This window comes from Hypomesus nipponensis, chromosome 5 (genome assembly GCF_054491055.1).
Source record: "Hypomesus nipponensis isolate SF chromosome 5, ASM5449105v1, whole genome shotgun sequence".
NCBI lineage: Eukaryota > Metazoa > Chordata > Actinopteri > Osmeriformes > Osmeridae > Hypomesus > Hypomesus nipponensis.
This window is the reverse complement of record NC_140365.1, coordinates 1,710,001-1,723,614: the sequence shown is the minus strand read 5'-3', so window position 1 is coordinate 1,723,614 and position 13,614 is coordinate 1,710,001. Positions and strand designations below refer to the sequence as shown.

General features: G+C 54.8%; 1 protein-coding gene across 1 annotated transcript in view; it reads right to left on the bottom strand.

Moving 5' to 3' along the window:
• Positions 1 to 518: 518 nt before the first annotated feature.
• Positions 519 to 13,614, bottom strand: part of tecta (tectorin alpha) — a 17,098-nt gene continuing 4,002 nt past the window's right edge. Inside the window, exons 7-24 of the mRNA XM_084698689.1 lie at positions 13,384 to 13,614; positions 12,513 to 13,123; positions 11,797 to 12,330; positions 10,498 to 11,043; positions 8,916 to 9,558; positions 8,399 to 8,598; positions 7,849 to 8,229; positions 7,592 to 7,693; positions 7,251 to 7,435; positions 6,740 to 7,020; positions 6,244 to 6,354; positions 5,370 to 5,572; positions 5,096 to 5,259; positions 4,554 to 4,802; positions 3,440 to 3,602; positions 3,231 to 3,315; positions 1,349 to 1,468; positions 519 to 682 (exon numbers count right to left, since the gene is read on the bottom strand). The exon at positions 13,384 to 13,614 is cut by the window's right edge and continues 340 nt beyond it. Of these exons, the coding sequence (XP_084554815.1) occupies positions 519 to 682; positions 1,349 to 1,468; positions 3,231 to 3,315; positions 3,440 to 3,602; positions 4,554 to 4,802; positions 5,096 to 5,259; positions 5,370 to 5,572; positions 6,244 to 6,354; positions 6,740 to 7,020; positions 7,251 to 7,435; positions 7,592 to 7,693; positions 7,849 to 8,229; positions 8,399 to 8,598; positions 8,916 to 9,558; positions 10,498 to 11,043; positions 11,797 to 12,330; positions 12,513 to 13,123; positions 13,384 to 13,614 (4,973 nt within the window). The remainder of the gene's footprint in view (positions 683 to 1,348; positions 1,469 to 3,230; positions 3,316 to 3,439; positions 3,603 to 4,553; positions 4,803 to 5,095; positions 5,260 to 5,369; positions 5,573 to 6,243; positions 6,355 to 6,739; positions 7,021 to 7,250; positions 7,436 to 7,591; positions 7,694 to 7,848; positions 8,230 to 8,398; positions 8,599 to 8,915; positions 9,559 to 10,497; positions 11,044 to 11,796; positions 12,331 to 12,512; positions 13,124 to 13,383) is intronic.

Sequence of the window (13,614 nt, the reverse complement as noted above, 5' to 3'; positions counted from 1 at the left end):
CTGTTCTCCACATCTTTAAAGATACAAATGATGAGATTACAAAAAATATTTGGTGAATGTAGTACCAACAAACCCATCCACTTGCACACAGGAAGAGAAAGGATGATTGTGGTCAATTCACAACCGTCTCTGACATCACACATAAATAAGAATTTCATACAGAGGATCAGGATTTCCATCTAAGGCCAAAGCAGGACAAGCTAAACCTTTCTAAACATGCTCTGCATCTAGAATCATTCCTACAGCCGTTTTGTGGAGTATACCATTGCTCATCTGGATGGCTACATTCTACATGAGTAAAAATGTCTTTAGAAGGATTCTCCCAGTGTGATCCAGGGGGGCTGTTAGGCCTGGGCACTGCTTACTGCACGTGCTCAGAGCTGCAGCTGGCCTCTTCAGGAAGTGAGAGAAAGCAGGAAGTGAGAAGAAGAGTAGGAAATGAGAGGGACCAGGAAGTGAGAAGAAACAGGAAGTGATATCAACGAAGGGTGCAGGAAGTAAGAGGGAGTATGAAGTGATCATATTGTCAGCTCCTCCACATTCAACATCCACTTGTGCTCCACATCTCTCTCCTCCCGGTGCGTCTCTGTTTCCACGGCTGCCTGCTGCCCTGGGGCTAGCAGAGGAGGTGTGGGAAGGCTGTCGGCACAGACAGCCCCAAGCCCAGAACCAAGCACCACACCTGGGGGTGCAGAGACCCACTGGAGCCCACTGCTGTGAAGGCAGAGGACCATCTTCAGTCACAGAGTCATGTAGGACGTGGATTCATACACATAAGTGTGTGCACAGTATATACACAGAATATTCGTTGTTGTATATCTTGTTCTGGGTATTGAAATATACCCGTGAGACGTGCTTGTGACAGACGCCTGTACACACACACACACACACACACACACACCCTCTGTTGTAATGGTATCTTTGCTCTAAGGAGGTCAGGAGGTAATGTCTCCATCTCTCCTTACAGCAGCAAGACGTGAGGGTGTAAACACAGCAGAGGAGATGCAGGAGAAACAAACGCGTGTCTTGTTTCGGTTTACAGAGTTCAGGAACACCAGGAGTTGTGTGTGTCTGTGTATTTACATTACATTTAGTCATTTAGCAGACGCTCTTATCCAGAGCGACTTACAGTAAGTACAGGGACATTCCCCGAGGCAAGTAGGGTGAAGTGCCTTGCCCAAGGACACAACGTCATTTGGCACGTCCGGGAATCCAACTGGCGACCTTCAGATTACTAGCCCGATTCCCTAACCACTCACTATTTGACATGTCTGTGTGTGTGAGTGTGTGTGTAGTTGACACGTGTGCGTGTATGTGTGTGTGTGTGTAGTTGACGTGTGTGTCTCACCTCGACAGGTCTTGCCATCTTTCTGGAGCACCCCAGTCACACAGCTGCACACTGGCCCTGCTCCCTTACTGCTGCAGATCTGCTCACACGCCCCATTACCCTCCTCGCACCAGTCAGACTCTGACACACACACACACACACACACGTCAGAACACACGTATGTGCATGTCAGAACGCACAAACAGACATCAGAACTCGCACACACATATACACACTTTTACACACACACACACACACACACACACACACACATACACGCACATAGCAGGAATACACACACACACACACACACACAGATACACGCACATAGCAGGAATATACACACACACACACACACACAGATACACGCACATAGCAGGACTATACACACGCACACAGATACACGCACATTGCAGGAATACACACACACACACACACACAGATACACGCACATAGCAGGAATACACACACACACACACACACAGATACACGCACATAGCAGGAATACACACACACACACACACACACACACACACAGATACACGCACATAGCAGGAATACACACACACACACACACAGATACACGCACATAGCAGGACTATACACACACACACACACAGATACACGCACATAGCAGGAATACACACACACACACACACAGATACACGCACATAGCAGGACTATACACACACAGATACACGCACATAGCAGGAATACACACACACACACACACAGATACACGCACATAGCAGGAATATACACACACACACACACACACACACAGATACACGCACATTGCAGGACTATACACACGCACACACACACAGATACACGCACATTGCAGGAATACACACACACACACACACACACACAGATACACGCACATAGCAGGAATACACACACACACACACACACAGATACACGCACATAGCAGGAATACACACACACACACACACACACACACAGATACACGCACATAGCAGGAATACACACACACACACACACAGATACACGCACATAGCAGGACTATACACACACACACACACACACAGATACACGCACATAGCAGGAATACACACACACACACACACAGATACACGCACATAGCAGGACTATACACACACAGATACACGCACATAGCAGGAATACACACACACACACACACAGATACACGCACATAGCAGGAATATACACACACACACACAGATACACGCACATAGCAGGAATATACACACACACACACACACACACACACAGATACACGCACATAGCAGGAATACACACACACACACACACAGATACACGCACATAGCAGGACTATACATACACACACACACACACAGATACACGCACATAGCAGGAATACACACACACACACACACAGATACACGCACATAGCAGGAATATACACACACACACACACACACACACAGATACACGCACATAGCAGGAATACACACACACACACACACAGATACACGCACATAGCAGGACTATACATACACACACACACACACAGATACACGCACATAGCAGGAATACACACACACACACACACAGATACACGCACATAGCAGGAATATACACACACACACACACACACACACAGATACACGCACATAGCAGGAATATACACACACACACACACACACACAGATACACGCACATAGCAGGAATACACACACACACACACACACACACAGATACACGCACATTGCAGGACTATACACACGCACACACACACACAGATACACGCACATTGCAGGACTATACACACACACACACACACACAGATACACGCACATAGCAGGAATATACACACACACGCACACACACACACAGATACACGCACATAGCAGGAATACACACACACACACACACTAACACCTCAGTGTGTGTTTACCTCTCCTCCTGATGGGGCCAACTGACAGGATGTGTTCCTTGTGTTCACTGTCCTCAGAGTACATTCTCCTGTTGTGTGGACAGTTCTGTAGACACACACACAGTCATACAGATACACACTCCAATATGCATTAGGGTAACAGAGTATATGGTTAATACGGTCATACTAACGATGTGCTATCAGTGAGAGAGGTGATAGTAGGTGCTCACCACTTTGCAGGCGTTGGTCTCGGAGTCGCACAGAGACACGTCGCAGTGCAGGTGCACCTCGTCGTAGTCGCCGATGAACTTGAACACGGTGACGTGAAAGCGACAGGTGAGAGAGACGCCGTTCTCTGCCATGCCAATGGTGTTGTCCTTGATGTTGGGACACCTGCACGACAGGAGAACTCTGATCAAGCTGCAGGAATACATCCAGCTTTCTAACCTCCTACCCTGATACCCACCTACCTTCCAACACCCTACCGTCCTACCTTCCAACACCCTACCGTCCTACCTTCCAACCTACCCACCTACCTTCCAACACCCTACCCACCTACCCTTCCAACACCCTACCCTCCTACCTTCCAACACCTTACCCTCCTACCCTCCTACCCTCCTACCTTCCAACCTACCCACCTACCTTCCAACACCCTACCCACCTACCCTTCCAACACCCTACCCTCCTACCTTCCAACACCTTACCCTCCTACCTTCCAACACCCTACCCTCCTACCTTCCAACACCCTACCCTCCTACCTTCCAACACCCTACCGTCCTACCTTCCAACCTACCCTCCTACCTTCCAACACCCTACCTTCCTACCTTCCAACACCCTACCGTCCTACCTTCCAACCTACCCTCCTACCTTCCAACCTACCCTCCTACCTTCCAACACCCTACCCTCCTACCTTCCAACACCCTACCCTCCTACCTTCCAACACCCTACCCTCCTACCTTCCAACACCCTACCCTCCTACCTTCCAACCTACCCTCCTACCTTCCAACACCCTACCCTCCTACCTTCCAACACCCTACCCTCCTACCTTTCAACCTACCCTCCTACCTTCCAACACCCTACCCTCCTACCTTCCAAACTACCCTCCTACCCTCCTACCCTCCTACCCTCCTACCCTCCTACCTTCCAAACTACCCTCCTACCCTCCTACCCTCCTACCCTACTACCTTCCAACACCCTACCCTCCTACCTTCCAACACCCTACCCTCCTACCTTCCAACACCCTACCCTCCTACCTTCCAACCTACCCTCCTACCTTCCTACCCTCCTACCTTCCAACACCCTACCCTCCTACCTTCCAACCTACCCTCCTACCTTCCAACCTACCCTCTCTCTATGATGATGTATCTCAGCCGGTCACTGCTGTAGCGAGACGGCGTGGCCCAGCACATGTTGACGATGAGGATGAGCTGGTTCTCGTCCGCCCCTTCCACAAACACGCCCACAAACAGGATGTCCCTGGTGCTCAGGACGACCTCCCCCTCTCGGTACGGCTGCCGGTAGGTGGAGTTCTTGTACAGCGCCATCTTGGTGATGAAGCTCCCATCCTGGGTGGGAAGGGTCAGGTTGATCACACTGCAGAGGGGGAGACAGATGAGGAGACGCTCTGGTCATGTGATCCACATCCTGTCAGGTGACCTGAGTGGTCATGTGATCCATCCTGTCAGGTGACCTGAGTGGTCATGTGATCCATCCTGTCAGGTGACCTGAGTGGTCATGTGATCCATCCTGTCAGGTGACCTGAGTGGTCATGTGATCCATCCTGTCAGGTGACCTGAGTGGTCATGTGATCCATCCTGTCAGGTGACCTGAGTGGTCATGTGATCCATCCTGTCAGGTGACCTGAGTGGTCATGTGGCGGCGCCCACCTGAGCATGGGTTTGAGCACGGTCTCCAGGGAGATCTTGAGGTCCAGTTCGTAGGCGCAGGAGAACTCGACATTGATGGTCTTGTCCCTGGTGATGACGTTGCCCGTGTTGTTGACGCTCTCGATCCACACCGTGTTCTTGTACAGTATGTGAGTGCCGTTCGACTGTGGGAAACAGGACAGGTGTTCAGAGGGAACTCTACCGCTGTTGGAGCTCTGCTACCCCCCCCCCCCCCCCGACATGGACAATGAAGCCCCAGTAACCCCCTCCTAACCTGGACAATTGAACCACAGTGTCCCTTGGTGTTGTTGATGTGGAAGGAGATGAAGTCTTCTCCTTCGATGCCGGGGCAGTGCTGGTCGTTGATGCGCACGTCTTCCCGCTCGAAGCCCAGCTGGAACAGTTTGCACTTGGAGATGGACACCTGCATCTGGGCATGCTTACATGTCACCTCAGCCTGCAGGATGTCATCCTCTCCTGATGGGTCAGGGCTCAGAGGTTAGAGTCAGGGGTCAGGGTCAGGGTTAGGGGTCACTGGTCAGGGTCAGGGGTCAGAGGTTAGGGTCATGAGGTTAGGTTAGGTGGTTGGGGGTTAGGGTTATGGGCAGAGATGGGAGGTAACTAAGCACAAATATTTTGTTACTGTACTTGAGTAGATTTTTCTGGTGTCAGTACTTCACTATTTCTTTTTCTTTTGACTTACATTTTCAAGCCAGGCTTGTTACTTTGATTTTATTCTGTATTTGGTGGCATGATCAAAAAAGTTTCCCAAACAAGTTTAAAAAATAAGATTAAAAAACGATAAACTTTTCTGTGTTGTATTGTGTGTATATAAATATTTTCGAAAGGTTGAAGAAATATTTTCGAAAAAAAAATTCTAAAACGTTTTTTCTTGAAAAACGAGAAAAATGTTTGTGTCATGTTTGTTTATGATTCTTATTTCGGGAAAGGTTGAAAAGAAGAGAAAAAAAAGGTACAAAAAGGTTTGCATCATCGTTGAGTACTTGATGAGAACTCTAATGCACATTATTCTGGTCTGCTGCCTTACTCTACTCTAGGTTAGTGTCATGGGATGAAGTTAGGGTTATGGGGTTAAGGGTTAGGGTTTCAGGTTATGGAAGTTAGGGTTACATTGGAGCCACACCCACCCCCTGGGTTGCTAGGCAGCTCAGGGCAGCCACACAGGTCTCCTCCGTTGTCTTGCTCACAGGTGTTGTTGGTGCAGATCTCCCCTGCGCACGGGTCGTAGATCCATTCTGCTAAAGACACGTCCACACACACCATGTTAGCTGGCTCTGCCTTCCCATCAACCACCCCTGCATCCGTGTTACCTACGCTTGAACCTGTTTACACGTCACAACCTGCTCCCAAGCTGGGAGCCTGTCTTTACAGCACGCCCCAGGATCTCTGCTTCTCTCTACCCTCCTCTCTGCCTCTCTCCATGCTAGTGTCTTACATGCCTCCACCAGTGACCTTACATTTACATTTAGCAGACCTGTCCCCATCTTCTCCATACTAGTGCCCTCTCTGCCCCCCCCCCCTGCGATCTGCCCCCCCCCCCCCCCCCCCCGCGATCTGACCCCCCCCTGTGATCTGACCCCCCCCCTTACAGCAGTTCTCCTGGGTGATCTCCCCCCCCCTTACAGCAGTTCTCCTGGGTGATCCACTTGGTGGTGAGTGTTCCCAGGGAGCGGCAGGCTTCTGCATAGGCTGCCAGCGAGCCGCACACCTGGGCCTTGCGGTGGTTGTAGCAGCCGTCCAGGTAGCAGGACTGGTAGAAGGGCCTGGGGTCCAGCAGGCCGTGGCAGGGCTGGAAGAAGCCCTTGGTCTGGGTCAGCTTCTGGCAGCCGTCCTCCCCCTGCAGCCCCAGCACGGCCGTGTTCTCACAGGACTGGGCCAGAGCCACGTACTGGGTCTCATCACAGCTGTGGAGGGGGGGTGGGGAGGAGGGGAGGAGGAGGGGGAGGGAGGAGGGGGGAGAGGACGAGGGGAGAGGGGAGGGGGGGTGTGGGGGAAGAGGGGGGAGTGGAGGGGGAGGAGAAGAGAGGGGGGAGAATACGAGGGATGAGAGGAAGACGGAGGAGAGGAGAGGATAGAAGAGACATGCAATCCCATCGTTATAGTTTCCCCCATGTCTTCTCTCTTCCCCCCTCACCTGTTCTGCATGCCGTTGGTCTTCCAGCTCTGGGCCAGCTCCAGCGCGCTGACGGCAGGCTTGCCCCTGGAGGTGATGAAGTCATCGCTGGGGTCTCCGTTGAAGTTGCCACACAGCCCACACACCTTGTTGTGCAGGCGAGGGCCCATGGTGATGCTCAAAGTGTTGAAGCGATTGTAGCGCACCTGGGAGCACACAGACAACAAGAGAAAGAGGAAGCAGGAAGTTGGGGGAGAGGAAACAGGAAGTCAGAGGTAGAGGAAACAGGAAGTGAGAGACAGGGAGCAGCACGTGAGACTGTAAATAAAGTGAACCTTGATGTGTTGAACCCAGGAGCTCACCTGGATGTCCAGCGGCGTGTCGATGACCAGGAAGCCCTCCGATGTGGACACGCGTGTCATCAGCCCTGTGACGAAGGGCACGGTCACCGGAGTCCCGTTCACCTGGGGAAGGATGGACAGGTGAGGGGAGGGGAGGGGAGAGGGGGTGTTCAGACACAGGTGAGGTGGAGGGAGGGCAAATGAAGTGGGAGTTTGAGGGTCTGTTTGTGGACAGGTGAGGGGAACAAGTCAGGTGAAGGAAGAGGCTATGTCCTCACCTTGACGGTGCTGCCAGAAATCAGTATGTTTTCCTCGTTGATGTACAGGTAAGCGTGGGAGATGGTAGTCAGGTTAGGTGTGCTCCACTTGTCGAAGTTGGCGATGAGCTGGAAGGAGAGGTCTGGCAGCTTGTGGCAGTTGGTGGAGAGGACGAAGGAGCAGGAGGCGGGCAGACGCAGGGACGCCCCGTCGAAGGTCCTGAATACCCCTCCCCCGGACGCCACGCAGTGCTGTGAGCGGCGAGGGAAGCAGCCTCTCACCCCATACCTCAGAGTACACTCCTCCTCCGCTTTGCAGCGCCGCGGGTCACACTGGACCAGGTTACGGCCGATGCACTGGCAGCGCTTGGTGCAGTCACTGTTCCAGAACAGCTGCTTCGACTGGGGATGGGTTTAAGAGGGGTCAGGGTTGGGTTTAAGAGGGGTCAGGGTTGGGTTTAAGAGGGGTCAGGGTTGGGTTTAAGAGGGGTCAGGGTTGGGGTAAAGAGGGGTCAGGGTTAGGGTCTGGGTCAGGTCATAGTTAGGGTCAAGGGTCAGGAGTCAAGCTCACCTCAAAGTACTTCCCGTCGGTGTAGCAGCCACAGTTCTGGGGCAGGATGCAGCTCTTGCCGTTGAGGACAAAGCCGGGGTCACACTGGCAGCCCTCCACACAGTCCGGGCTGCAGTCCCTCTGGCCGCGCGCAGGGGCACACTGCGGCTGGCACACCGGCACACAACTGGAGTAGTGGCTGTTAGCCGGGCAGGACAGGACTGGACACAACCAGAGGACCAATCACTCAAGCAATCAATTCATCCATAGAGCACGTTTAAAACAACCATGGTTGACCAAAGTGCTGTACAGGAGGTGAAATGATTATAGCAGGAAAATAAGGCATATCATGTGTAGATAATGTAGATGGAAGTACAGCAATGACAGGAAAAAACAGCTCCCAATGCTTATAGGAATATTGAAAGCCAAACAACTCGTCTACGTCTTCAGAGCAGACTGCTCATGCGACAGCAACAGAGGGACACCAGGTGAGCAGGTGCTCGTCTGGGCCCTGAATCAGAACCAATCAGCTGCTCACCGCAGGGCGTGTCCATCCTCCAGCCAACCACAAGCACCCCCTGGGTGTGGCAGGTGCTGGCGTACACCTGCAGCCAGTTGCAGATGGTGTCCCGGGCTCCCTGGTCCAGACACGTGTCCTGCAGGCAGCTCTGGTAGAAGAACGCTGGCGCCACCTTGCTGTGGCAGCGGGCGAACACGCCCCCCCGGTCCACGATCAGCCCGCACAGCCTCACGGCCTCCGGCTCCACAAACACGTACAGCCCGTCGCCCACGTGGAAGCGTATGCCCACCTCGGCGCCCTCGTCCCCGTCGGAGGTGCCGTCGGCGACCAGGAGCGGGCCGTCTCCGGGGAGGCCCCTCTCCACCACGCCACAGCGGGGGCACGAGTCGCCGCACCCCACCTGGCAGAAGGAGTCCCTCTCGGCCCAGGCCATGCCCCAGTCGCTGGTGCTCAGCACGGGCGCGGAGAGAGGCAGGCCCTGGCACAGGCCACAGGTGCTGTTGTAGAGGCTGCGGGGCAGCGTGAGCAGGAGGAGGGTGTTCCAGTCGAAGGCCACCTTCAGCCCAAAGTCTGTCTCCAGCACCAGCTGCGTGCCCAGGGACGAGATGTGGATCTTGCCCGATCCCAGCTTCACGGGCATGTGCAGACGCTCTTTGTTCACCTGGGGAAGGCAAGATGTCGATGTAAAGGGTGGTCTCGTGTAGCGACTGAGGTGGGGGTGTGTGTGTCTGTGTGGTAAGGTATATGATCGTTTGTGTGTGCTTGTGTGTGTGTGTGTGTTAGGGCATATGTGTGTATGTGTGTGTGTGTTAGGGTATGTGTGTGTGTGTGTGTATGTGTATGTGTATGTGTGTGTATGTGTGTGTGTGTGTGTGTGTGCGTGTGTGTGTGTGTGTGTGTGTGTTAGGGCATATGTGTGTATGTGTGTGTGTGTTAGGGTATGTGTGTGTGTGTGTGTGTGTGCGTGTGTGTGTGTGTGTGTGTGTGAGGTATGTAGGCTGTGTGTGGACGGGCTGGAGGTAGCTGGTTTTCTGGCCCTCTTCAGATCTTTGGGTTGGTTTGTGAAGCCATTCCAAAATGTCACTCAGGTTAAGCTTTCTTCTGAGCCCAATCCAGTCTGATAAAAGATGCCGATTGAAATAAGATCCACCTTAAGCCAATCAAAGAGGAATCCAGTCTTTGCTCTGTTATTCTATCGGCTTGATTAGAAATAACTCCCTCCTCACACATTCAACAGCCGTGACCTTCACAAGTCATCAGTCGTACCTTTTCCGTGGAGGGAAAAGTACTTCTTGAAATGAAAAGGTGCACGAACACATGTTGGAATGTTTCTAATAAATTCTCTGATGAAAACTGAGCGTGTTCTCTCTGGTTCTCCTTCCTTCTTCCTATTTGACCAATTTCTTCTCCTAGATTAACTATTTCTTCTCCTAAACAATATCTCCTCCTACACAGATCATTTCTTCTCCTAAATGAAAACCATTTCACAGTTTGGATCAGTCCCATTCCTCTGCCCTCCTCCCACCCCACCACACTCACCATACTGCCCTCCTCCCACCCCACCACACTCACCATACTGCCCTCCTCCCACCACACTCACCGTAACAGTGTGTTTGTAGCTCCGAGACACCTCGATCTCAAAGTCGTACACTTCCAGGACAAACCCCCTCACCCAGATGGCCTGGCCAGTGTCTCTCTGCTCGTTGCGGGCCATGAGCTTGAATTCAGGAAAGGAGCTGGAGGTCCCAGCCCTAAACTGGTCCCCATCTTCCTCCGCCTGCCCCTCCCTGCCCCCGCAGGACGTGGTAGCCAGCCTCAGAGTGCAGGAGCTCTGCAGCTCAAAGGGCACCCCGCCGAACGGCAGGAAGTGGCTGTAGCCGGCGGCAACGCAGATAGCCTCGGTGCGGGGCTGGCAGAAGTAGAGGCCGTCCCTCTCCTGGCAAAAGTCCTCGGGCGCGCAGGGCGCCAGCGCGCAGTACACGCTGTTGTCCGAGCCGTTGCAGAAGCATCGCTCCTGGCACTCCCAGTCGGTCCAGAAGGTCTGGTTGGTGTCCAGCTGGTGTCCCTGACTGACACAGCCACAGTCGCTCCTGGCCACGCAGAGGCCCTCCCTCAGAGCGAAGCCCTCCTCGCACTGGCAGCCCTCCTGGCAGGGCAGCGGGCAGGGCTCCTCCGCCGGCACGTCCAGGTTGGCGCAGGTCAGGGGACACGCGTGGGTGCACTCGTCGAAGTGGCTGTTCTCGGGGCAGGGGAGGGCTGGGGGGAGACGAAGGGAGAGAGAGGAGAGAGAGGAAAGGAGGGGGGAGAGAAGTGGAGAAAAATAAGTCAAAGATGACTGCTATGAGTCCTTAAAAATAAGGTTTTTATAGAAATGTTACAACCTAGTCTGAGTGAATGCCCATCCCAATCCCTCCTCCCTCCTCCCTCCTCCCTCCTCCCTCCTCCCTCCTCCCTCCTCCCTCCTCCCTCCTCCCTCCTCCCTCCTCCCTCCTCCCTCCTCCTCCCTCCTCCTCCCTCCTCCTCCTCCCTCCTCCCTCCTCCCTCCTCTCTCCTCTCTCCTCTCTCCTCTCTCCTCTCTCCTCCCTCCTCCCTCCTCCCTCCTCCCTCCTCCCTCCTCTCTCCTCCCTCCTCCTCCCTCCTCTCTCCTCTCTACTCCCTCCCTCCTCCCTCCTCCCTCCTCCCTCCTCCCTCCTCCCTCCTCCCTCCTCCCTCCTCCCTCCTCCCTCCCTCCTCCCCCCTCCTCCCTCCTCCCTCCTCCCTCCTCCCCCCTCCTCTCTCCTCTCTCCTCTCTCCTCCCTCCTCCCTCCTCCCTCCTCCCTCCTCTCTCCTCTCTCCTAGCCCTGAGGTGTCATCTCTACTCACGGCAGTTGGTGGCGCTCCTCCAGGGTGCGAGGCCCACCTGCGCGTCCTGGCAGGCGGAGGCGTAGGCCTGCAGCGAGGAGCAGAGGGCGGAGCGGTTCCCCTCCCTCACACACATGTTGTACAGGCAGTTCCTGAAGAACGGGGAGGGGTTGACCGCCGCGTGGCACACCAGGAAGGAGCTGTTCCCCGGGTCGTTGATGTTGCCGCACATCCAGGGGCTCTGGTACAGCCTGAGGTCAGTACACATGCGGTACAGGTCGTCACAGTCGCCGTTGCAAGTGAGGTCGTCGGCGATGGCGCGCCAGCCGTCGGTGAAGAGCTCGAGAGAATCGGCCAGGCGCCCGTTGGGAAGACGCAGGTCGTCGCTGGCGTTGCCGTTGAAGACGCCGCACAGGCCGCACGTGGCGTTGAAGAAGAGCGTGGACAGGCTGATGTTGAGGAAGCCCTGGCGCGTGTAGCGGACGCGGAGCAGGCCGCTGGATTCCACCACCGTGGCGTTGCTGTGGGCGCGGTAGATCATCAGGGTGTCCAGGGGGTGGATGTAGGGCAGCAGCACAGGCTCTCCGTTCAGCTGGGAGGAGCCAACGTGCAACACTCTCATTCACAATGAAGGAATTGTTGACTTTATTTATTTACTTTTTTTTGTGTGTTTTTTGATACTCATTGGAAGATGAGTATCCCCGCCCCCTTACCCAGGCCCCCTACTGACCCCCCCCCCCCCCCCCCGGCTACTTCACACGTCTGACCACTGACCTTCACAACGTCGAAGTCGGAGCCTCCCATCTGGGCCTCCAGGTTGGCGACCCGCACCACCACTGGTCTGAGCCAGGCGGGTCCCTTGTTGGCCAGCCGCCGGCCCATCTTCACCTCCACCGCCGACACGTTGGGCGGCGCCGCGCCGCAGCTCCTCAGCAGGTAGTAGGAGTTCTCGTCCTGGAAGGGCAGGGAGGCCCCGTCGAAGGAGGCCACCACCTGGCTCTGCCCAAGAGAGCAGGAGCCCTCCCTGCGAGGGTGGCAGCCCAACAGGCCCAGCTCAGCGCCACACACCTCCCCCTCCCGGCACGAGTCGTTGAAGCAGGCAATCTCTCCGGCCGGACCGCACACGCAGCGCAGGGAGCACTCCCCGACCTCGCCGCCCGGCCCCGCCCAGAAGGTGGCGTTCAGGTGGTGGTAGAGACCGTCTCGCTCGCAGCCGCACTGGTCGCGGCGCACGCAGCGGCTGCCACTCAGGACGTGGTCAGGGTCGCACTGACAGCCCTCCGTGCAGGGGTGAGCGCAGTACAGGTGGGCCGTCAGGTCTGAGCAGGAGGCGGGACAGGCGCTGGTGCACACCTGGTATTGGCTGGATGCTGGGCACGTCAAGGCTGGTGACCAATCAGAAAGGGAGACGGGAGGTTAGTTGAAAAACGGGCGGGCCGATGGGATGTCTCAGGAACAGAATGTGAAGTATTGTGAAGTAATGCTTTAAGGTGGGTAAGGGTTAAGGGATATTCAGGAGAAGTCAGGGTCAAGGTAAGAGCAACAGAATAGTAAGTAAAAAAGTGCAATAAGGTTAAGTAGGTTATAATATTTAGGGTTTGAGTAAGTTAGGGTTAGGGTTAGACCTGACGAGCCCACGACCCACCACAGAAGGTGCGCGTCCTCCAGGGCCGTATGGTGACTCCGAGGGCTTGGCAGGCCAGAGCGTACGCCTGGATGGCTTGGCACAGCGTGGTGATGTTGTCCCTGTTGCTGCACATGTCGTACACGCAGCTGTACACGAACGCCGTGGGGTCCACCACCGCCCTGCAGTCCCGGAACGGGCCGTCCGTCTTGTTGATGAGGCCGCAGTAGTCCGAGCGGAAGTAGAACGCCT